A 23,478-nucleotide genomic window follows, 5' to 3' on the forward strand; every position below is an offset into this window, starting at 1 on the left:
CAGCCAGGGAGTGCCGGGGAGAAAACAGTTAATCCTGCCTGCAGTCTGCTTCAGTGTGCCTGGGGGATGGGCGCTACCTCCTCACAGAGGGGAAATGATTTAATAGCCCGGCTGCTGTAGACTCGCCTGGATGTAACAGAGAAAGGCTGAGTCCTAGGGTATGAGGAGGGATCCCAGCTTCACTGTCCCACCCGAGCCTCCCCCAGGGCGTCGGGCTCCCAGCATATCAGCTATCCAGTGCAGTGTCATTCCGCCTCCCGTCGGAATAACTATAAGTATTTGGTTAATATGATGGCAAATGCCACTTTGTGACCCCCTCCTTTCTCCTGCTAGTTCTTACGTCTTTCAGACGTCCTCTCACTGGGAGCCCCTCCAGTGAGCAGATGGACTCTGTCGGCAGGGTCAGCAGCTTCCTGGGGTCTGAGGGTCAGGATCGGGGAGGCCCCCAGATGAGGAGGTGGGTAGGAGAATCTGCTGAGCTGGGGAAATAGGAAGGGGGCATGGTATCCATTGATTCTTTCCTCCCACCTGTTGTAGCTCACCCTAATAACACATACACATCCTCTACTCTAAATCACCCCCCAGAAACCCTTTAACACACACTGTGCCTATATCCCATCCCCTCGCATCCCATGTACTTCAACATCCCCTCTTAGCCTCAGTACATACCCAGTGATACCACACTCACATGCCCGGGACAACTGCACAGAGCACATCCCATAATACCCACACTATACCTTCAATATATATACTTAGTGCGCGCGGGCGCGCGCACGCGCGCGCACACACACACACACACACACATGCACACACCCATTGGGCTCCCAGTGCCATATCCAGCATGCTCCCAGGTTTGCAACACAACTGCAGTTCATGAGCCTGTGAAAGCATCTCATGCACATGCGTGCTCCTGCGCGCGCGCGCGCGCACACACACACACACACACACACACACACACACACCTGCGTCTTCCAGTCCAACACAGTGTTGCTTCCTCTTCGTTCTCATTCCACACATCTCGATTCAGTATGACCTGCAAGGTCCAGCTAAACACGATGGACTCCCAAATCCATCCAGGAATCCTCTCCCCTGGGAATTTCCATGTCACTCCATTTATTCAATTCCTACCTGACTTTAGGCCCTTGTTTAGCCTTTCTGCACAATATCTGCGTACTCGCTGTAGTTCCTTCAGTGGTAATATAATGTTTCTTAAAGTCAGGAGCCAGTTTCAAGTCTGTTTCCTTCTAAGGGCTTAGCACTGTTCCTGGCACAGAATTGTGAATGAATGAATGAATGAATGAACGAACGAACGAACGAACGAACACATGAACACTCAGATCCTTTCAGAAGATACCAAATCCCAGTGAACCTTGGAGACCTGATTAATTCTCTCCTAGGGAACACCTAGGGCTCTGAGGACTCTTCCACCCACAGCATTTAGGGCAGTGTAGAAGGAAGCTGTTAGGTTAGTGGAAACCAAGACAGTCATGAGAAATGAGCCCTGAGCAGCCCAGAAAAATGTATTGAAAACAATGTCCTCGTGCGCTGCTTTTTACGGCGAGGTCATGGACTATTTCCAACAGCAGCCCTGAAGTGAAATTCGAGATGAAGGCTTGGTGGTGAGGGCTTCTCACTTTAGGGATAAGCTTCTCATACCAGGATAAGCTCAATATAGGGGCCCACCTTTGCACCTGAGGGTCACATTTATTTCTCTTTCTTTAAAGCTTGGAAGGAAATCCATTACTTCAAATTGAAGTGGAGCCGACATCAGAGGTGAGAACTGGGGATGGCGAAGCCAGCTTTTCCAGGGCTTCCTGGAACTCGGCAAAGTCGAGTGATGTCCTTGCTGATGCAGAGGGCTTGGGGCAGGTCAGGGTTCGGGGTCCTGAGTGGTGGCTGTTCTAACTCTGGGACAACTACTAAGGGGTGACCCCTCCCGGCACCAGCCTAATGGGCCATTATATGGTGTGCATCATGGAAAAGCTACTTGTGCAGAAGTTGGCAAGCCATTTGCATTCTTGGTTGAAAAAACAGCTCAGGGCCGGATAAATCCCCAGGAGGGTTATGCTCCACTGAATACCTGGGAGGGCGGGGGGCGTGTCTCAGAGACACTGGGCTTCTCAGGGTGTGAAGAGTGCAGAGAGCCATGTCCAGGCCTGCACCCGCGCATAGCGGACCCAGCAGGGCACCATGTCCCCGGCAATGCGGGGACAGCTAAGTCTCTCCCCCTCGGCCACAGAACGAAGAGGGCCACGACGAGGCCGAGGAGTCGGAGGACGACTTCGAGGAGATGAACCTGTCCCTCCTCTCGGCCCGGAGCTTCCCGCGCAAGGCCAGCCAGACCAGCATCTTCCTGCAGGAGTGGGACATCCCCTTCGAGCAGCTGGAGATCGGCGAGCTCATCGGGAAGGGCCGCTTTGGGCAGGTGTACCATGGCCGCTGGCACGGTGAGGTGGCCATCCGGCTGATTGACATCGAGAGGGACAACGAGGAGCAGCTGAAGGCCTTCAAGCGGGAGGTGATGGCCTACAGGCAGACGCGGCACGAGAACGTGGTGCTGTTCATGGGCGCCTGCATGAGCCCGCCCCACCTGGCCATCATCACCAGGTCAGTCCCACAGCTCTGCCTCTGGCAGAGTGAAGAAATGGGGATTCGGGTTTACTCTACCATTCACAAGGTGTGTGGTTGAAGGTTTGCCCTTCCAGAAAACCCTCTGAATGCTGAAATTCCTCAGCAGTGCACTGCGCAGGGTGTCAGGAAGTCGGTTCTAGATCCCCCGTGCTTCAGGTATTTGTGAAACCACATCTCTGAGCCTCACCTTTTCCATATGGAAATTAACTGGATCAGACTAAATCGGGTCTGCAAACGTTTTCCAATAGTAAATATTTTCAGCTTTGCAGTCATACAGTTGCTATAGGAACTTCTCAGCCATTGTAGTCTGAAGGCAGCCACAGACATCACACAAATGGATGTACGTGGCTGTGTACCAATAAAACTTTATTTGCAGGACCAGGCAATGGGCTGAGTTGGCCCACGGACCTAGTTTGCTAACCCTTGGAGTAAGATTCTGATGGCTGTTACTCTGGCTTTCCTCAAAGCATCAGAGCATGTGTGCGGGCCTTTACCATTGTGGTTTGAAATGTCCAGGAACCGCGGTCTGTCGTTACACAGAGGGGTCATTAGTAGAGAATTGACATTAGGAAAATGTCAGGTGGTAGGGATTTTCTTGCATTTGCTCTTTCTAACCTTGCCCAGTAACATAAACATTGAAAAAAATAGCTTCAGTTTTAGTTGAACGGCGTGGAACAATCCTTCGGCGTGTGTTTAAACTGGCATCTGCTCCCTTGTTGCATTAGGACTGGCCACAGCAGCGGTGTTCTGGGGTAGCCCGTGATGCCAAAGGTGAATTAGGAGCCCCCGTCTCCCAGAACTCAACTCAAGCAGTAATATCCCGAATACATAAGCCTCACATCTCGGCAGGTCCGTGGCGGGAGCTGTGTGCTCAGGGAAGAACTGGTGTGTCTGGTTTGTTCCCTTGTGATTAAAGCCTCCATGAATCCATTTGTAAGACCTGGGTGATTGGTAGGAGTGTGATTGTCTGTCACGATTGTTGATGCAGATGGTGGGTTGACTGGAACCCATGTGTCAAACGGTGTTTGCAAAGGATTGGGGATTTGGGTCTAGTCCTTCAACTCTCCTTAAATGGGGTGAAAATGGTGGTTGTCCACTCTGCACAGGACAGCCGTGGCTCTCAAATAATCAGCCCAGGGAATATTCAGGAGCTGAGGGGTTCTGATTAGGTGAGTGTATCAGTAAGCTTTTGCTGAGTGACAAACTACCCCCATACTTCATAGTTTCTCTCTATTCTGTGGACAGTTCTGCACTGAGCCAGGCTCAGTAGCTGGGCTCTTGGATGTGTCTGTGGTCAGCTGACAGATCAGATGGGGGCTGGTCGGTATTGGATGCCCTTTGGGGTGCCTCGGTTCTCCTCCACGTGGCCTCTCATCCCCCAACAGGGCAGCTCAGGCTCATTCCCATCGTGATCCCAGGGCTCCAAGAATGGCAAGAGGTCAAGCCCCAATAGACAAGTGCCTTTCACATCTCTGTTTGTGTCACATTGGCTAATATCCACTGGCCAAAGCAAGACACGTTTTCACCCTCCGCTTAAGCCTTAAGGCATGGAGAAACAGACCCTGCCTCTGGAGGGGAGGATTTGTAGTGTCACATTGCAAGGGCATGGATGCAGAGAACGGGACATTCTGTGGCCATTTTTACAACCTGCCAACACAAGGCCCTTAGCTCCCTTTCTTACCCAGCACGTGTCTTCATGAGCAGGCAGGCAGTAGCCTCTCCTTGGGGTGCACAGGTCTGATTGGAAGGTGGTCTGTTCCCAGCACTGGCCTTCTGCCCATTACTCCCCCCAGTCTGCTCTCGAACTTTCTTTCACCTTCTGGCTTTCTAATCCCTTTTTTTACATCCCCAAATTAGAAATTTGAAATCCACTGTCTTTTCTCTTTTGCCTGGCCTTTCTAAGGACCTCCTGCCTCCATCCTCCAACTTTTTCAGGGTTATCAGTGGAACCCAGGTACCCAAGCCTCTCTCACCCCTTTTCCAAGGGTTGGCTAATTGGAAATAGACGGCTCGGTTAGCAGCCATCCTTGAAAAATAAGTGGTCCTTATGAAAATGTGTCTCTCCATCCTACAAGCCAGCTGTGTTTGCAGCCCCTCTTCTGAGCCCCCTCCCGAGCATCATAACTGCCTGCAAATTTCACAAATAGCACAGGCTCTTCCTGGCACCATGATAAAGGCGCTGCAGCTTTGGGACAAATAATTGGTCTCTGAAGTGTTTTGGTATTTTGTGTGAAGAAGCCAGATGAGCCTCCAAAGAAGTGGCATTTATCCCACATTACTGGGTGATTATATATTTATCTTGGGGGGGCCTCTGTGCACCCCTCTTTCCCATTTAGCACCGTCCACTTGTTGGCCATCCAGGTTTCTTAACATTCAGTTCAAAAGCAAATATTTGAGTAATTTGATTAATCGCTCGCATTCGCACAGTTGGCTGGCAGAGGCCGGTGGTTGGATACTAGCCAACGAACTAGAACCATTTTTGGACTCTGGATTTATTTTACAGGGAACACAGGACCAGATAATTACCTGGCAGATCCTGGAGAAATTCACAATGGCGTGTTCTAGCCAATTACTTAGTAATTATCATCGACGTTAACAAGTATTTCTAAGATTAGCCTCCTTGTAATGCAATGTGTAGGGCTCTTGGGAATGAGTAATCACCAACTAGTTACCCAACTGCTATATCCCCAAATGCAATTAGCAGGATTGCTAAATCGTTCCACGATTGGGTCATTATAAGATAGCAAAGCTATCGACAGTCTGCGCAATAACTCATTTGGAAACCTCCAAATGGAATCTGAAAGCCAGTAAAGACAGAGTTGAATGAAAGCATCTCTCATCCTCCCACCTTGCGGCGGAGCTTCCCAGGCCTCAGTTTCCCCATCTCTAAAATGAGCGGGTAGCAGTGGATGTTTGCGGTGGGGTCCTTCCAGCTCTAACAGAATTCTCTGGATCCCTGAGACTGGGCTGTGTTTGAGAAGCAGCCTGGGACTGCTGCCCACAGTATGGGCCCCCCGATCTCCTGTGTCAGAGCCCAAAGGGGGATGGTCGGTAACGTGGATTCCTGGGTGCCACCCAGTTTCCTAGGGCTGTCATAACCAATCAGCACAAACCTGGCAGCTTGAAATGACACACGTTTATTCTCTGATGGTTCTGGGGGAGGACCAGCAAGAAGACTGTGGTAGCAGAACATGAGGGCAGAGGGTAGAAGGTGAGGGTAAAGAAACTGGCAGGAGCCAGTTTTGTGGGGGAGGGGCTCTCAAGTCTGGTTGCAGGTTGGGGACTTTTGAAATAATATGCCTACAGCAGTCTCTCAACCCCAACCTCGGCACTGTGACATTTGGGGCCAGATCATTCATTTTTAGGGACCTGTCCTGGGCATTGTAGGGTGTTTAGCAGCATCCTGCCCTCGCTTCCCACTAGATACCAGTAGTACAAGTCCCTAGTGGGGATAACAGAAAGTGTCTTCAGATATTGCCAGATGTCCCCTGGTGCAAAGTCAGCCCACTCTAAGAACATTGCCCTGGAGTCTCATTTAATTATCTGCATGGGGCTCAGGCCTCAGCACAGAACCTCCTCCATGTGACTCTGTCCTCTGAGACCTTCTGTTGTAGGACCTGGGAGGCTGGGAGAGGGCTGGGTTTGATGCTGAGGGCAGCAGGCAGCCATTGGAGGGTTGTTGCAGGGGCAGGACCTGGTGCTTTTGAGGGCAAACGTCCTAAAGAAAGGGTGCAGGCCCAAGGGGCATTTAAAAAAATTCCTACCCATGTTGCTATTACCCAAGTAACCCCAGAAAGTCCCTTGTGCCTCTTCCAGCCAATTCATACGCCCCCATTCCCTCTGTTCTGAATTATACCACGCCAGTTATTATTGCCTGTTCTTGAACTTTATGTAAATGGAATCATGCTGCGGATTTCTTTTGTGTCTGGCTTTTGGTTACTCATCATGCTGTTGAGATTCACCCAGCGTTGCGTGCATCAGCAGTCAGTTCTGTGGCCACATAGCAGTCCGCGGTGTGCATCGCTGCCGTTTGCTTGTCCACCCTCCCGTCAATGGGCCTCCGAAGGGTTTCTCACGGGTTGACCTTCAGTCTGACTTCAGCTTCTCTAACAGCCTGAAATACAGCCTCGGTTCTCTTTCTACTCTTTAGCCTCTTCCCATCATTTTCTACTTCAGGTGTTTACCCTTTCTTTTTATTTTTTTGTTAATCCTCATCTGAGGATATTTTTTCCATTGATTTTTAGAAAGAGGGAAAGGGAGGGAAGGTGGGGCAGAGAGAAACATTGATGTGAAGAGACATATCGATTGGTTGCTCCCCCCACGTGCCCCAACCGGGGCCGGGGATGGAACCTGCAACCGAGATATATGCCCTTGACTAGGAATCAAACCTGAGGCCCTTCAGTCTGCGGGCCAATGCTCCGACCATCGAGCACACCTGCCGGGGAAAATTCCTACCCTTCCTGACACGTGGACCCTTCTGGTCATCAAATTCCCTTTCTTAAGGTTAAACATCTTTTAACCTTTCCTGTGGGGACACACTGCTGTTTTTATCCAAAACAGTTCCAATCACACGTTTCCAGGAATCTGCATATTCTTACTCCCGTGCGTCTATCCCCAGAAAACAGATGATAAAAGTCAGCGAGATTCTTTTTTTTTAATGTTTTAGGGTGTGGGGCGGGAGAAAGGTTTATCACCACGTCCTGATGCCTTCCTCAGCTTCCGCTCTGGCCCTCATTCAGGAAAGGAAGACACGGAGGGAGAGCTTCGGGCTCAGTAGAGACTATGGTTCCCTCATACAGTCCCTTTACTTGAAGCTGAGCAGGCACAGCTGATCCTCATTGCTGAAACCATTTCCCTGGTTGAGGGGCATTTATTTAATTCACCCTCATCGGCATTTATCAATGCGGAGCTCCTCCAGATGATCCCAAAAAACAACAGATTCTACCAGCCTTCAGCAAGTGCTTTGCTTTAGGCCAGGCACAGGGATGGTCTCCCATTTTATCACTGTGCCCACTTTACAGGTGGGAAAACCTGAGGTCAGAGAAGTAAAAGAGCAAATAACTGGCAGAACCTGGATCTGAGCAAATGTACATCTGAGTATTCATTGAGTATGTGCCTTCTCTGTCATGGCTACCTGGCCCAGGTCAAGGGAAACAGGCTCCTTCCATGAGCAATAGCTTATCACTGGATTTTTCTACCTTTGATCATATCAGAATGACCTGGGCGCTTGGTAACAAAAGAAAGCCCAGGCCCCCTCTCCTGCGTACAAGCCAAGGATTTCCCCATGTTCTCGAAGAAATTTTAAAATGTTTCATTTGTCGAATGTCATCAGTCCCTTTGCCAGTGCCTGAGTGTGAATGCAATTTCCCTGTTATGCGGGCTTGACTGTTTGCCCCCATGCGTGCGACACCCAGCCCCCACCTGTCTCCCAGGGACACGGTAGTAATGAAATCCCATAGGGCCTCATTTGCACAGCATTTTAAATCTGGTAAATATCAGAGCTCTTTAATAGATTATGTATTTCCAACTCCACATCAGTTCCTATTTTTCAGGCTTTCAAATATAATAGCGCCGAGCTGCTCTATTTACAGACAGACAAATGGAGGGCCCCGCCTTCGGCTAAGACAGTAACTGGTTGCCCCATTAAGATCTCGACTCGCTTTTTCTGTAACTCTGTACTTCTGGGCTTTGTGATTATTTCTCCTTCAGGCCAGTTTGATTGTCCTAAATATAACGTACAAGAGTTGGGGGGTCCGAGCACATGAAAATTGCGTCCCTCGTCATCTAGTAGAATCGGCTTCCTTTTATGTTCAAAGAGCTGAGTTGCTTTCTCTTTATAAAGCGCAGCTGAAAGGTTTTTTGTCTGTGGCTGCCTTTAATTGTGCCGGAATGTAAAGCGTCCGGGACTTTTGTGAAGGAAGTGCTATAAATGGGCTGCATCGTTATCATTATTATTATTAGCATCATCTCATGTACATTGCCTATGCCTGTTGGTAAATGGTCACATGACTAGCAGAAGACTTGCACGGGTGAAGAAGACTTTGCCACTGGCCACCACTTTCCGCCATTCTCAAAGACTTCGAATTAGCATGTGGGACATCTGTTACCACTTAAAAAAAATAACTGAACAACACAAGTTGTTTGTTACTGAAAATGCAGATCAGCAAAAAGAAGAAAGTGGAATTCACCCGTAATGTTTCCAGCCAGAGAGAATCACATTCATATTTTGGTGTGTATCCTTCCAGGAAGTTGTCTTAATATACAGCAGGTCCTCAAATCACATTGTTTCATTAAAACGTTGATGATGTGCCCTAGGAACTCAACTCTTGTCTATATCAGTTAACCTATAGGAAAAGTGGTTTTGTCGTTACCTTACAGTTGCAGAACCTGTGGACAGCATTAAGTGGGGGCATATTGTATGTGCAAACTCACAGTTTGTATGTGTCAGGTTGATGGTAGCTGCTGTAATAAATAAGCCTAAAAACATTAAGTGGCCGAACCCAGTAGAAGTCCATTTCTGGCTCATGTAATAGTCCAGGGTGGTGTTCCTGGATTGTATGTGGCTTTTCTTCATGCGTGGAGGGATCCAAGACCACTGCCATATGTTGGAGTCCTCTGAGGGTTCAAGTTCTTTGCTTCTAGGGGGAAGAGCATGGGAAGACATGTGGGAGGTTTCTATGAGACATGCTTAAAAGTGGTGGACATCATTCCATGTGTTCTGGGCTGGCATGGTACCTTGACCACAGGGGGGCTGAGAAACGGCTCCCTGTATTCCTGGGAGGGAAACGATGCAGGTTTTGGTGAAGAGCCCGCAGCTCTGTGACGTACGAACGTGGATGGATAGATCTTCTATACGTTGAAGATAGGCTCAGCCAGCAACCCCATTTTGTGACTCGCCATTTCACTAAACACAGTATGTATGAACACTCCCTTTGTAAAAATTTGAGTCTTTTGCACATTTCTTCACTCCTGTTTGCTTCAGTTTCCTCATCTGTAAATGGGGTAACATTTCTCTCTCTTGCAAGATAGTGATAAGAATTGAAGAGCTTATATAGAAAGGCTATAGCTTAATACCTCCTGTAACTGGAGGCACTCGATATTTGTACCTCCTAGCTGCTAGAGTAATAGTGATAATATTCTAGCAATAACGATCATGATAGCAGCAATTCGAAGCAGTATATTTCCTCTCAGGTGCCTTTGGCACTACAAATAGAATTTATTAGAATATCAGATGATAGAGGGGATGGCTGTGGTTTGACTACTCTGACTTATGTCCCAGTGCCTGGCTTGTATCTTAGCCAAATTACTTAACCTCTTTAAACTTCAAGTCACCCAAGAGGAGGTGTTGAGTAAGGAGCTGGATATGCTGGTCTCCAGATCAGATGAAAGGTTGGGGCTGGAAATAACCCTCGCATGAGTCATTGGCATAGAAGTGGTGATTGAAGCTGTGGGCTTCAGTGGAAGCTGAGGTTTATCCAGGGAAGACTGAGGGGTCACCCGAGGACCAAGGACAGAGCCTAGAGCACCAGCGTTGAGGGGCCTGGTGGGGAAGGGTCACCCCGCACAGGGGCCTGAGAAGAAGCAGGCAGGGCGGTAGAGGCAACCAGAAGAGATGGACTTAGGAAGCAAATCCCCAGCGGCTCCTGCTGCCCCCAGCCCCTCTCATCCCATCACTGTGTTTTATTCTCATCGGGGCACCCCTCACCAGAGGCGACAGTTCTTTTGTTCCTCGATTTGTTTGTTTGCTTCTTGTCTCTCTTCCCTACATCCTCCCCCACTCAGAACATAAGCCTCAGGAAAGCCAGACCTCAGCTATGGTCTCACCTCTATATCCCAGCCCCTCAAATATTAGGCTGAATACAAGAATACTTGTTGAATACATAAATACCCGTTTCCAAAAATACGTCCACGCGCATTATCCCAGCCCGTGCTCCAGGCAAGCGTAGCAGCCCACAGTGAGTGGCGCTGGTTACTAGACTCCCTGAGAAATGAGTGGCACCTAGTGAAACGTAGTACAAGCCAGTTGGAGGGTGGCTGGCTGGGATGTGGGAGAGTGAACGGTGATGATAACAAAAACGGTGTTCGTTACGGGAAGTAAATGATGCAATGACAGCAATGAGGAGGCTGTGTGGTTTGGGGGTATTTGCCCCAATGCTCATCGTGTGTGTGGCCTCCACCCCCATGGAGCTCACAGAGAGACCAGTCACTGGATGATTCGCAAACAGAGTCATAATAGGGGGCGGTGGGGACCAGATCCCTCTCCTTATTCCAATTGGCCAGATGGACATGACAGTGTTGGCATCCCTAATAAAAGGAACAACATCTGCAAAGGGCTAGAGGTGGGGGGGTCAGGACTTGGGGCTGTGGGGGCAGTCGAGAGCTGGTACAGAGGATCCGCACAGGAACAGCGAGAGCCGAGAAGCTGGACCCCATGAGTATGTGCTAAGGGATCCAAACTTTTCTCCTGGAGGCAGCGGGGGAGCCGCCAGTGATTTCACCAGAGGAGGGACCCAGTCTGGTCTGCACGTTAGAAAGCCCACGTTGGGGCGATCCCTTTTCTCAGGAGAGCTTGCAGCGAGCAGGGTGGTGCTGCATGTCCCTCCTCCAGGAACGGCCTGGACAGTTGGAGTTGGTCCTAATGGGACATCACTGGGAGCCCCGCAGGTCTGAACGCCCCGTTTCTAAGAGACATTTAGAAATGTCCCCCAAGAGGGGAGCGGCAGTGAGCTGGCCGAGCATTGGGAAGGAAGACATTTCCAACAGCCTTCTCTGTTTAGCCAGTGGCACCGTCCTGTTAGCAGGCAAGTGGGGCCACACCAGGCCCCTAACGGGTTCCGGCACCGGGGGTCGGCTTCCTCCGCATCGCTGGCAGGTGGGCACACGGAGACTCACGGTGACTTCGCGGAGAGAGGCCCCGTTGTCACTAAAGCCGGTTCCCTGCGAGCTGAGGAGCCTGTGGGGAGATACTGGGGCTTCTCATGTTAAGTTGTAGCCACCCTCTGAAGTGGGTGCACGTCAATTCCCGTGTCTGGACAAGGAAACAGAAAGACAAAGCACATGCCAAAACCGGTTTGGCTCAATGGATAGAGCGTCGGTCTGCGGACTGAAAGGTCCCAGGTTCGATTCCGGTCAAGGGCATGTACATTGGCTGCGGGCACATCCCTGGTAGGGGGTGTGCAGGAGGCAGCTGGTCGATGATTCTCTCTCATCGATGTTTCTAGCTCTCTATCCCTCTCCCTTCCTCTCTGTAAAAAATCAATAAAAAAAAAAAAAAAAAAAAAAAGAAAGACAAAGCACATGCCAACGGTCCTGGAGCTCGGGAGGGGCAGGGTTGGAACCCAAGACCCACCCAGACCAAAGTCCGAATCAAACCATCCTCTTCTTCTCTTTCCCGTTTCAGCAGTGCCTACGTCATCGCCTTTGTTATGCCTTAGAACCCTCCACTGCTGGGTCCCCCGGCCCTCGGGAGGGCACAGGCTGGCCTACCTCCCAGTCAGTCTCATTGTCCGAACCCCAAATGTGCCTGGCTGGTGACTTGTTGAGTTGGCAGCAGGTGCCAGTTGAACCCCAGGCGTTTGACCCTTTCCCTCGCTGTCCTCGGACTCCATGGTCTGCCAGTGGGAAGGAAGGGGGAGAGCGTGGGATCAGCACGTTTTCGCTGTTCTGGGAACTTGCTAGCCTTGGGGTTTGGGGTGACGCATTCCCAGCCTAATTCCAGCTGCCTGGGCACTGCTCAACTTCTGCGGGTCCCAGCCTGATGGTGTTTAAGATAATGAAGCCCATACATCAAATAATAAATAGATATTGACTCTTTGTCATGGAGTCTATCAGGATTGATTGGCCACTGGGAATTCTGCTTTCTTCAATCAATGGGGAGCGGGGGCGATTAATAAATCTTGATAATGACTGGCAACAAGAAAATCAATAGGTGCCTTGCTGTACGCATTGGGAGCATATATCTTTGATTGTGAAATAAGAGTTTGTTTTGGAAGCAGAGGGGAGCAAGAGAGGCAGAAAAGACGGACAGAGACTATCACGATCCGTCCATCCGCGCACGGCACCTGGCACCCTGTAGGTGCTCATGGGTTTTTGATGAGCTGCAGAAATCCAAGGAGAGGTTTGCTTTAAAAAGAGCCTGTATTTAGTGTTTACCTTTTCTGTGCTCTGCATGTCTGAGTGCCCAGAAATCCCCTCTGCCCATGGGTTGCGTTGTTTGGCCTTCCGGGGAGAAGGAAAGAGAGGAGGGGAGGATTGGATAGGATGGTGGGTGGGGGAGGGGAGGGCAGGGGAGGCCTGGCTGCTGAGGTGCTGGCCACCTTCACTGAGAAAGAGATTGGAAACTGCATCAGATTCAGAAAGCAAAACTGAAAGTTTGGTTGGCATTTGAGTGTGAGGGGTGCCACCAAGTCTTTCAAGGGGCTGTGTTAAGTAGGCATTTCGATACATCCTAGTTCAGAGACGAGGTCTAGAACCGGGAGCCATCTGTGTTGTGAGCTCCTAGGAGCCATAGGCATGCAGGTGCCTGGGCAGTGCTGCTCCAGCCTGCCCATGCCTCAGATCCCGGAGGGCTGGCTCGCACACAGAGTGCCGAGTCCCACCCCCAGAGTCTCCGATTCCCTGGCTCTTGGCTGGGGGCCTGAGAAACTGCCTTCTCCACACATTCCCCGGTGATGCTGCTGCAGGTGTGGGAACCCCACGTTGAGAACCAGTGGCCCTGGAGCAAAAAATCAAAGTGAGAAGAGGACAGAGTGCTGCTGCAAGGAAGACTGATGAGAAGGGGCCTGAGAGACGGTTGTCATGGAAGCCCGGGGCAGGCAGTGTTGCAGCAAAGGGGCTTCAGAATTCAGAAGCTGGTGTAGAAAGGACAGACGAGATGCAATGGAAAAGGGACCCTGAGAGCTCCTGCACCCTCACAGCTGGTCGGCCTGTGGTTTGCACCTATTGGCAGGCTTCCCTACTTACCTGCCCAGTGACGTTGGGTCTGAACGCCCCTGTGATCGCAGGGGCTACCATGAGCATTTCCAGGTTAGGGCTAAGGTTTAGGTGGGAATGGAACTATTCACTCTTCCAACCGGAAGGACGATGCTAGTGACAGTCATGGGAGGGGTCTGAGGCACAGCTGGAAGATCCATTCCCAGGAACAGCTCCCAGCAGGAAGCGCTGAAACTCATCAGAATGGCGGCGTGGAGTCGCTGAGGCTGGCAATGAATCTACTCCCGGGAGATGTTCTCTCTGGGCACTGCGCAGTGTTGTTTTCAAAGCCAGTGATTGATGTGCAGCCGTCACTGTCCTTTAAAAATAAGGAAGGGAAGTTGGTTGCCTGGTTAATCATTTTTAATATGAAAGAGGGCTTTGTTATGAAATGACACTCTGAATATTTGTTAAGGGGAACATATTTGTTGAGCATTTACTACGTGCTGAGTTCTGTGCTAAGGACTTTATAGATTTTGCTTCATTGAATTGCTTTCCCCATTTTGTGGAGGAGCCTGGGACTTAGGGAGATGAGGTGGCTCATCAAAGACATGCAGCTGGTGTGAGCTGTACCGTCATCTTAAAGTTGGGACTGCAACTGCGGGGACCTGCAATGAGTCCCCCCTTCTTGAGGCTCAGGCCCTGCAGTGGTCTCTGGACAGTGACTGTCCTCATCCCGTGAGTGACCGAGGAGCAGCGGGCCCCCCTCCCCGGCCCTCTTGTCATCTGCTCTTTGGCAGAAACAAGCCTTGTGGTTGATACACTGCTCTTGCTTTTCATCAGAAGATTCCTCTCCGAGTCCTCTTCAAAAGAGGATTCAGAGGATTCGCTTTCCTCTAGGAGCTCAAAAGACCCGAAGGAGTGCCAAGTGGGGAGTAGATCAAAGATCTTCAAAGGCAAAGAAGGCTCACAACCATCTGCAGAATTTTCCAGCTGAGGCCAGTCCCTCGAGGCAGTTGTTAGCACAGTCCTTCGGGACTTGAAGCGCAGATCAAGGATTCCCAGCGGGCTTGCTTGGAGGAGTTTGTAGACCATCAGGGACTGTCTGAGCATCTCAGTCACCTGCATTCGATCCCTCTCCAAGCAAGAAGGGCTGCCTTTGACAGTTTCTCAAGACTGGAGATGCCGCCTTTCAGCCCAGTGTGTCATTATTCTCTCCTGCTAATAAACCGCTGCTTCTCGGCTGGCCGAGCAGCCCTTCCTCCCATGGGAACTCTGCTCTCTCTGGCCTCTCCTTCCTGCCTGCTTTCAATCTTGATGCTGGCACATCCCTGGGGCTTATTTTATCACCAGCTACAGAGTTAGAGATGAAAAACGGGCTCTGTTTACACGACTTCCAGAGGGATAGGCCTCCACCCGGTGCTGAATACAGCAGGGAAAAGCAGGGAGGGAGGAAGGAGCCAAGAGTTCAGTTTCTTCTACTGCTGTGTGGTCTTAGACAAGCCTTCGGTCTGTCTAGCTCTCACTTTTCTTGTTTGTGAAATGATTAAAACATACTTGATCTTTAGCTGGCTCATTTACCTCCTTGCCTGGGGTTGGGTGACCTAAGCTAAACCTTTATGAGTAGGTGACCACTCATCCAGCCACCCAGCCATACATTCATCCATCCCTCCAACTTCTCATCATTTCATTCACCCATCTCCCTTCACAAACCCATCTACCCACCCATCTTTCCACCCATTCTTCTCCACCTACCAATCCTCCACGCATCCTTCTATCCATTCATCTGTCCACTCTCCCATCCACCCATCCACCCATCTGTTCTTCCCATCATCCATCTATTCAACATCTCCTACTCAACACTCCTCCATCAATTCATTAGTTCATCCTCCAGTCCTTCAGTCCATCCCTTCACGTACCCATCCCCCCACTCATGAGTAACCAGCCATTTAGCTGTTCTGGGAATGGTAGCTGAGAGCCTGCTCTCTCTCAGGTACTGCCAGTTGCTGGGAATGAGTACTTTGGGCTTCTCTTCTGGGACGTAGTGGAGGCAGACAGCAGGTCATAATTAAAGCCAACTCCTGGAAGCAAGGCAAGACCAGAGGGTAGAGTGGTCAACATTGTCTGGTATCACTGGGTGAGAGCCCACAGCTAATACGTCTACGGAAGCATCCTCAGGTGGGAACTTCAGCAGGCTGCACACCTGTGGAAATGAACTGTGGGTCACATGCCCAGAAATGAAAAGAGAGCAGACCACTCAAATGAAAACCCAGGCAACAAGGCTAAAAGAATCCGAGTCACCTTGGCCTTCACGTCTCCTTGCCGTGGTTCTGATTTTTATGGCCCTCTGTGCTGATGAGCATGATAACAAAAGGAGGAGAGGGTGCTCAGAGGGTGATCTTGGGCAGGGGGGGTTGCCAATCTGATTGGCTCTGAGGTAGCTTAGCACACTTTCCAGAGGTTGGCAGTGGGGTGGGGGCCGCAGACCAAAAGGCCGGGCTGTTCACTACATAGTTTACACCCCATTAAGTCCCAACTCATAATAATTTATCAGCAGCAGGCTGGGTGTAGGCATTCATTATTTATAGGGAAAGTGCTTGCTAAGCAAATCATAGTTCAGGCAAGATCACGAGGCTACGTTTAGCCCACTCAAGAAAACCAACCAGTGTCAGAGCCTCACTCAGCATTGTCACCCCAGGCAGACGGGGCGGCGGGTGACAGACGGACACCCCAGCCTTCATGGTTCCTGCCGTGCAACTCAGAAACCTTCCCTTTATCTTAAAATGGCTTCTCTCTAAGAAGCAGGCCACCCCTCCTGCCCCATCCCCTCCCTCCAAATTGGACAATTGGCTCTATGTTGCCATTTCATTATCGCAATAAAAACCAACCCTAATAAGAGCATCTTTTGAGGTCAAGTGTCAAAACCTCCCTCCCTCCTGTGAGATGTATGGCCCTGGCTTTATGTAAATGTCCTGATGATCTCTGGTCCTTTTGTTTGAAGAAGGCCCCTGGGACGTGGAGTTGGGAGACCTGGTTTCCATCCTGGTGCTGGATGGCCTCAGGCATGTCTCTGGGCTCTGTGGGCCTCAGCTTCCTCTTCTGTAGAATGGGCACACTGATCCTTATACCACAGAATTGTTTCAAGTAGTAGATTAAACCAGAAAGATGAAAGTGTTTTGTAAACAAACAAAAATACCAAAACAGATACGAGGGAGCAGATAGTTTTTTAGATGAATTTCAATAAAAATGAATTTTTCCATCTTTATTGAGTTAAAATGAGTGGTTGCAGCTTTTCCAGTTTTGTACCTTGGTTTACCATTCAGATTACCTGGAGAGGTTTTTAATCATGAGTGATACCTGGATTCCACCTTTCACCCCAGAAAGACCCGGATTCAATTGATCTGGGGTGGGGCTGGATGTCACTTTGTTTAAGCTCTCCAGGTAATTCTGTCAGGAACCAGGATTAGGAACTGCCGTATAGTTCCCAAAATGATCCACGTCAAACTTCTCTTTCCCTTCTCAGAATCAAAGAGATGGTGAGCCCTGGCCGGGTATCTAAGTTGGTTAGAGCATCATCCCTATACACCAAGGTTGCAGGTTCGATTCCCTCAAGGCACATATAAGAATCAACCAATGAATGCATAAATAAGTGGAACAATAAATCACTGTTTCCTCCTCCTCCTCCTCCTCCTCCTCCTCCTCCTCCTCCTCCTCCTCCTCCTTCTTCTCTCTCTCTCTCTCTCTCTTTCTCTCTCTCTCTCTCTCTCTCTCTCTCTCTCTCTCTCTCGGCTCTAAAATCTATAATAATCTATAATAATAAAAGCATAATATGCTAATTAGACCAAACAGCTGAATGACCTTCCGAAAAAGCCTCAGCGGCAGGGGTCGAGGCAGAGGCGGTTAGGGGCGATCAGGCAGGCAGACAGAAGCAGTTAGGGGCAATCAGGCAGGCAGGAGAGTGGTTAGGGGCGATCAGGCAGGAAGGCGAGCTGTTAGGAGCCAGCGGTCCCAGATTGCGAGCAGGATGTCCAACTGGGTGAGACAAAAGCAGGTGTACAGTTGTTTGTATGGAAAATGATACAGTAATTAATAATAATACAAGAATAAACTCTGTGTTTCATGTACTCACAACTGTAAATCTATGTTTGCCCCCCACTTACTAGGTACCAGTGCCCCTGCCAAAACCTTTATTTGAATGATTTTAGTCATCTTTATGGGGGTGGTGTGGGTGGGGTGGTGATTCACTGGAGAAGTCACAAAGTTCTTTCCCCTGCTGTGTGGCGAGCAGCCTGGAGGGAGGGAAGCCGAGAAATTGAAGACCACTAAGAGGCATTGGGGTTCACCAGAAACAAGAGCCCCCAACTTGCTGACAGCAGTGGGTGGTCTTCCTTGAGCCCCCAATGACCCAGTGACATTGGGACGATGTCGTTAAATAGGCACAGAGTCGTTAAATAATGAGCCTGTGTGAGTTGTTAAAAAAATTTTTTTATTGATTTCTGAGAGGAAGAAAGATGGAAACATCAATAATGAGAGAGAATGATTGGCTGCCTCCTGCACGCCCCACACTGGGGTTTGAGCCCTCAACCTGGGCATGTGCCCTGACGGGGAATCAAACAGTGACCTCCTGGTTCAGAGGTTGATGCTCAACCACTGAGCCTCGCCGGTCAGGCCTGAGCCTGTGTTTTGCTGTGAAGCCTCTGATCACTCACCTGGGTCTCTATCCAGCTTCTACCCTTTCAGGGAAAAACCCAAGGTCTTTTTCTCCACTTTTCTCCTAGAAAGGCCTCTGGACCCGGCTCCCTTTTCCCATCTCCTGTGTGGTTTCTGAAGCCGTACTGGGAGGCGACAGTCAGGCTTGCAGGCAACACAGGGCTGTTTGGGCACCAAGAAGGTGGTGATTCTGAATCTCTGAAGTGAAGAGACCCTCCTGCCCATGGACTGAACAGGGATAGAAATCGCAACCTGAAATTGACAACTCAAAAAAAAAGTGCATCAATGTTCGCCCAGTGGGAAAAGAGGTGAACCTGGCTGGCAGAGAAATGTCATTTTCAGGCTGCCAGCAAGTGTGCTAACATAGAATATGGAGAGCCAATGAAATCCATCATCTGCGTCTTCCGGGCTGCCTACTTGGAATTATTTATGAAATTGCCTCTGAGAACCTTGACATTTCGCTTCTAATTTTAACAGGATGATGTTTCGTTGGCCCGATACCGTGGCGTGTGTATCAACTTGGAAGGTTTGTTCTGGGTCCTAGATGCTCAAGACCTGTGTCCATAATCGAAAATTTCAAAAATGACTTTGTTAATAATTCATTCTCTCTCCCACTCAGCCAACACAGACAGCAGCTCAGCGACCATTGCACCACATGGAAAGGGTCGTCTGAAGGGAGGTGTGCGAAGGGTGTGACAGGAACTCGGAGAGAAGTGAGATGGGCTATTCCCTGAAGAAGAAGAAGACATTTTGGGAGAAATGGGGAGTGGAGAAAGTGTTCCTGGTAGAGGGGAGGAGGTAGGAGAAAGGAGACGCCACGTTTGGAACAGCGCCAGTGGTTCAGTTGGCTTGGAACACATGGTGCCGCTGGGAGTGTCGGGGGCACCAAAGGGTGAAGCCCTTGACCCTCAGAGATGAGCACTCGTCATATGGGGTGGATAGTGACCGAGTCCCCTGTGTGCCAGGCACTGTCCTGAGCATGTGACCAAAGTTCACAGCCACCCTGAGAGGTGAATATAATCGGTTGTCCCCATTTTGCAGACAAAATAACCTGTCTTTTGCTTATAACAAAATACCCTAGCCGGTGGCTTATAAACAGCAGCCATTTATTTCTCAGAGTTCCGGAGGCTGGGAAGTCCAAGATCAAGGTGTGGACAGATTCAGTGTCTGGTGAGAACCCGCTTCGCCGCCATAGACGGCTGTCTTGTCAGTGTCACTTCACATGATGGAACAGGCAAGGGAGCTCCCTGGTGACCTTTTCATAAGGGCACTAATCCCATCACAACCTAATTCCACGCCACCCTCATGAACTAATTCCACTCCACCTTCATGAACTAATTCCACTCCACCCTCATGAACTAATTCCACTCCACCCTCATGACCTAATTGCCCCCAAAGGCCCCACCTCAATTGGGATTAGGTTTCAACAATGAATTTTGGGGGACACAAACATTCCATCGCCTATAGGCTCCAAGGAGTTTTGTTACTTGTCTGGGGTTCCCTGAGTATGAGCAACTCAGGTTGAGCAAGCCGCTGGGGTGCTCGATGAAAACCACACACACACACACACACAAGCAGAGGCCTGGGGTCCTGTCTTGGCCAGAGGGGCAGGATTGCCATGTGCTGGCTCCAGGGTTTGGGTTAAACCCTGAAGCTCCCTTTCCTCATGTACAGTGAGGCTGCCCGTACGCACCCACAGTGGGGCTGAAATGATGTGCCAGCTTCCACCCTGGTGGAGAGGACAGTGTCGGGACTGGCATGAGGTCAGGCCTCTGGCTCTGAGCTCTGTAGAGGAATGGTCTGGCTGGTCCTAACTTCTCTCCTGTACATCCCAGCCCCAGGCCTGGGCACTTGCTCCCACCAAGGTTCCAGCCTAAGATCTCTGCATCTTTGCCCTCAAAGCTTTAAAGGTAGAAGCTAGAGTGCCTGTGGGATTTAAGGAGGCCTGGAGGGCAAGGTTTATCAGAAAAACATGAAGGGATTCTCTTGGTGCCCTGGAGTTAAGAGCTTAAGGGGAAAAGAACCCCAGATGAACTCAAGTGACGATTTTCGTTCATCTCTGAGAAATCAGCACAGACTTGCATGTTGTTCCTGCACCTTCTAAATTGGGTTTGGGGATGACGGGACTTTCAGTTGAAACAGATTACCAAAGTAAGGCTTGGCCACCACGGAAATATTCGTAATAGGATTACATCGAGTTTTTATCTTTCCATGAAGATGCAACATTGTCACATGACAACCTTTCCAGGCACAGAATCTGTGTTTTTAACCTCTCTGGGCATTTATTTTCTGTTTTTAAATGATTGAGAGGTGAGGTCAATCCCTGGGGTGACCTGCTTTCTATCTGCAAGGAGCAGGAGAAAGCTATTAACAAAAACACAAAATTGAATCTCACCGAGCACGGGTTCCCGTCCGCCTCTGGTTCTTTAAAACCACTGTGCTGCCCAGTTACGTACAAATGGAGGTGCCTGTGGGCCTTCGGGAAGGACCATGCTGGCTTCAGTACCGAGGAAAACACAGCTGCCGTCTGAGATTTCCGTTTCCCTGGCGATGCCCCCCGTAAAAGTTTGACCCTAGCCAGAATATCTGATTTTTGTTTAGTTTGTACTTTGAGGACCACCAATTAGCCATAACAGCCAATATTTATCGAGTACTTTCTATGTTGTAGGCACTAACCTTTTTACATATTCTATTAGTTAGGATGGGATAGGCCTGTGGTCAGCAAACTGTGGCTCTCGAGCCACATGTGGCTCTTTGGCCTCTCAAGTGTGGCTCTTCCACAAAATACCATGGCCTGGGCGAGTCTATTTTGAAGAAGTGGTGTTAGAAGAAGTTTAAGTTAAAAAAGAAATTTCAATTGTTGTGCTGTTGATATTTGGCTCTGTTGACTAATGAGTTTGCCAACCACTGGAATTGTACAAATGGAGGTGACAGATCCTTGTGGCTCACTCAGAGCTGGTTTCTTACATAAAGTTTGTCATAGGCGGGGCAGTGTCATAGGAGGGCAGCTGTCTTCCATGCAGTTACTCAGGGATCCAGGATATCCCAATCTCATGGCCCTGTCTTGTCATCCTGTGACCTCCATGGGCACAGAGGCACAAAACAAGTGAGACTGAAGATTCAGCAAAGGGCTTCTCAGCCCCCAACCAGGAAGTGACAGGGGTCACTTTTCATTGGTCAGCACAGGAGACGGGGAAGTGAAGTACCCCATAGGCCTGGGAGGGGGCGCTGTGGAGCAGAATTTGTTGTTTTCATGCACGAGTTTCTAATTTAATCCCCCACACCTGTGAGGTAGGCTCTGCTTTATCCACCTACTTTTGTTTTGAGCATTTTGCCCAAAGGCCAGGGGACCAGGGCTGGCTCTGGAACCCAGATCTGTGCAGCTCAGATCCCGAGCTCTTACGCGCCCGATGCTGTGCCCCTAGGAGCTCCGTGTCCTCAGCACTCTCTTTTCCTGTTTCTGCTTCTGAAAGGAACCGTTCCTCCCAGCATGTTCCTCTGTTGCTAGACTTTCTCCATTCCTTGTGGGGTGACGCCATGCTAATTCCCGTTTCTCTCTCTCCCAGTGTCTCTCCCCTCCTGCCCTTCCCCTCCTCACCTGCCATCTCCATTTATTCTCTTGGGCCCCTGGTCACCTGGGCGGAAGGACACGGCCATTTGGGGTTACAAGCATCACTGATCTGTCTGCCCCTCCCCCTCTTACCAGCCACACGGTCACAGGATGATAAGACAGGGCCATGAGATTGGGATATCCCGGATCCCTGAGTAACTGCATGGAAGACAGCTGCCCTGGAGCACTTTAGAAACTCCATAGTAAACTGTCTTCCTCAATGGGATTGAACCTTTCCAGAGAAAGGGTTGCTGTCAGGGCTTTCGGGCAGCACCAGTCACTTGCCCTCTGCCCAGAACATGCTAACCCCCGTGCAAAAGACGAGCAGAAACTGCTGCGACCCTCAGAGTCGCAGCCAGAGAAGCTCCGAACAAGTCTGAGCTGCCTGGAGTATGAATTCGGCCCAGACTGTACTTTCTCATCTCAGTCTGTTGCCAGTTCAATATTTTCCAAACTGTCTGTAGCATAAACATGTGTCTGGTTTCATTTCAGTCTGATTGAGAGGTGCTTTATTCCTTGCTTTTTTCTCATTTTACAAAAATAACACGTGTTTATGGGAGAAAAATTAGAAAAGAGAGATAAACAGCAAGAAGAAATAAAACTTGAAAAGCTCCTTTTCCCACAACCTGGAAATAGTTCTGCTAACACCCCTCAGAGTCAGTCCTCTCTGTGGATTTTTAATGCATATAAATTAGGTGGTATGTATATACTTTTTAAAGACAGAATATTCAGTCTTCTATTGAGCTTTTTTCTTTTTCTTTTTTTTTCTTTTTAAATGTGGTTCTGGTCAGAGAGCAAGAAGAATTGATAGGTTTCGATACCCAGCCCTGGAGGGCAGGGCCAGGGGTCTGTTTGGCTTTTTGATGCCACGTGGCACCTCAAGCAGGGAAGCATCTGGAAGCTTCATCGCCACCATGACCCGGTTTGTCTCATGGCCAGTTCTGTGCACTAAGCCAGTAGGCAAGACGGGCCTTGTCATAAACACTGCCCTTCCAGCTGCAGTGGACAATGGGAAGAAGGAAGGTGGCAGGAGGCATTCATTCCTGCACTCACCCATTCACTCATTGCTGGAACATTTCCCGAGTGCCCCCCGGGTGTGGCCAGCTGTGTGCTGCCCTCTGGCCTTGCAGACTCTCTCAGATGACCTAGCCTCTTCAGTCTACCCTGTTTCTCGCTGGGGGACCCCTGGGCATTCCGCACAGAAGCAGCAAATGGACAATAAGGCCCGCATGGACCATGGGCTGGCCCAGAATTTGGAGGGTGGAAGGAAAAGCCTAGAATTGGAGGGAGGGGTCCTCAGCGAAGCTTCATGGACAAACAAGGGTTTGTGGAGGTCCGGCCATCAGTTTCTCCTGGGCTAAATCATCTTTTCCCAAGGGATCTTATGAAATCCTGGAAAGATGTGAGGATTTGAGATCTGGACTCAAATCCTGACCCTGTCACCTGCTGCCGGGTGCCCCTGCGTAGGTTACCTAAGCTTCCTGCCCCTGGATTTCCTCATGTGCACAGTGTCCCTCTCGGAAGGCTGGCGGAGTGCCTGTGGAGAGAGCCCATGGATGAAGGAGTCTCCATTCAGTCTTGTGTTTAACACCTTCCTAACCCTTATTTGCTAAACT

At 49.8% G+C, this 23,478-nt stretch overlaps 1 protein-coding gene across 1 annotated transcript in view; it reads left to right on the plus strand.

Annotated features, from left to right (window-relative positions):
• KSR2 (kinase suppressor of ras 2) overlaps positions 1 to 23,478 on the plus strand; it is a 272,198-nt gene that overhangs the window by 231,227 nt on the left and 17,493 nt on the right. The window contains exons 13-14 of the mRNA XM_054712551.1: positions 1,725 to 1,773; positions 2,240 to 2,607. Of these exons, the coding sequence (XP_054568526.1) occupies positions 1,725 to 1,773; positions 2,240 to 2,607 (417 nt within the window). The remainder of the gene's footprint in view (positions 1 to 1,724; positions 1,774 to 2,239; positions 2,608 to 23,478) is intronic.

The sequence above is a fragment of the Eptesicus fuscus genome, chromosome 23, assembly GCF_027574615.1.
Source record: "Eptesicus fuscus isolate TK198812 chromosome 23, DD_ASM_mEF_20220401, whole genome shotgun sequence".
Taxonomy (NCBI): domain Eukaryota; kingdom Metazoa; phylum Chordata; class Mammalia; order Chiroptera; family Vespertilionidae; genus Eptesicus; species Eptesicus fuscus.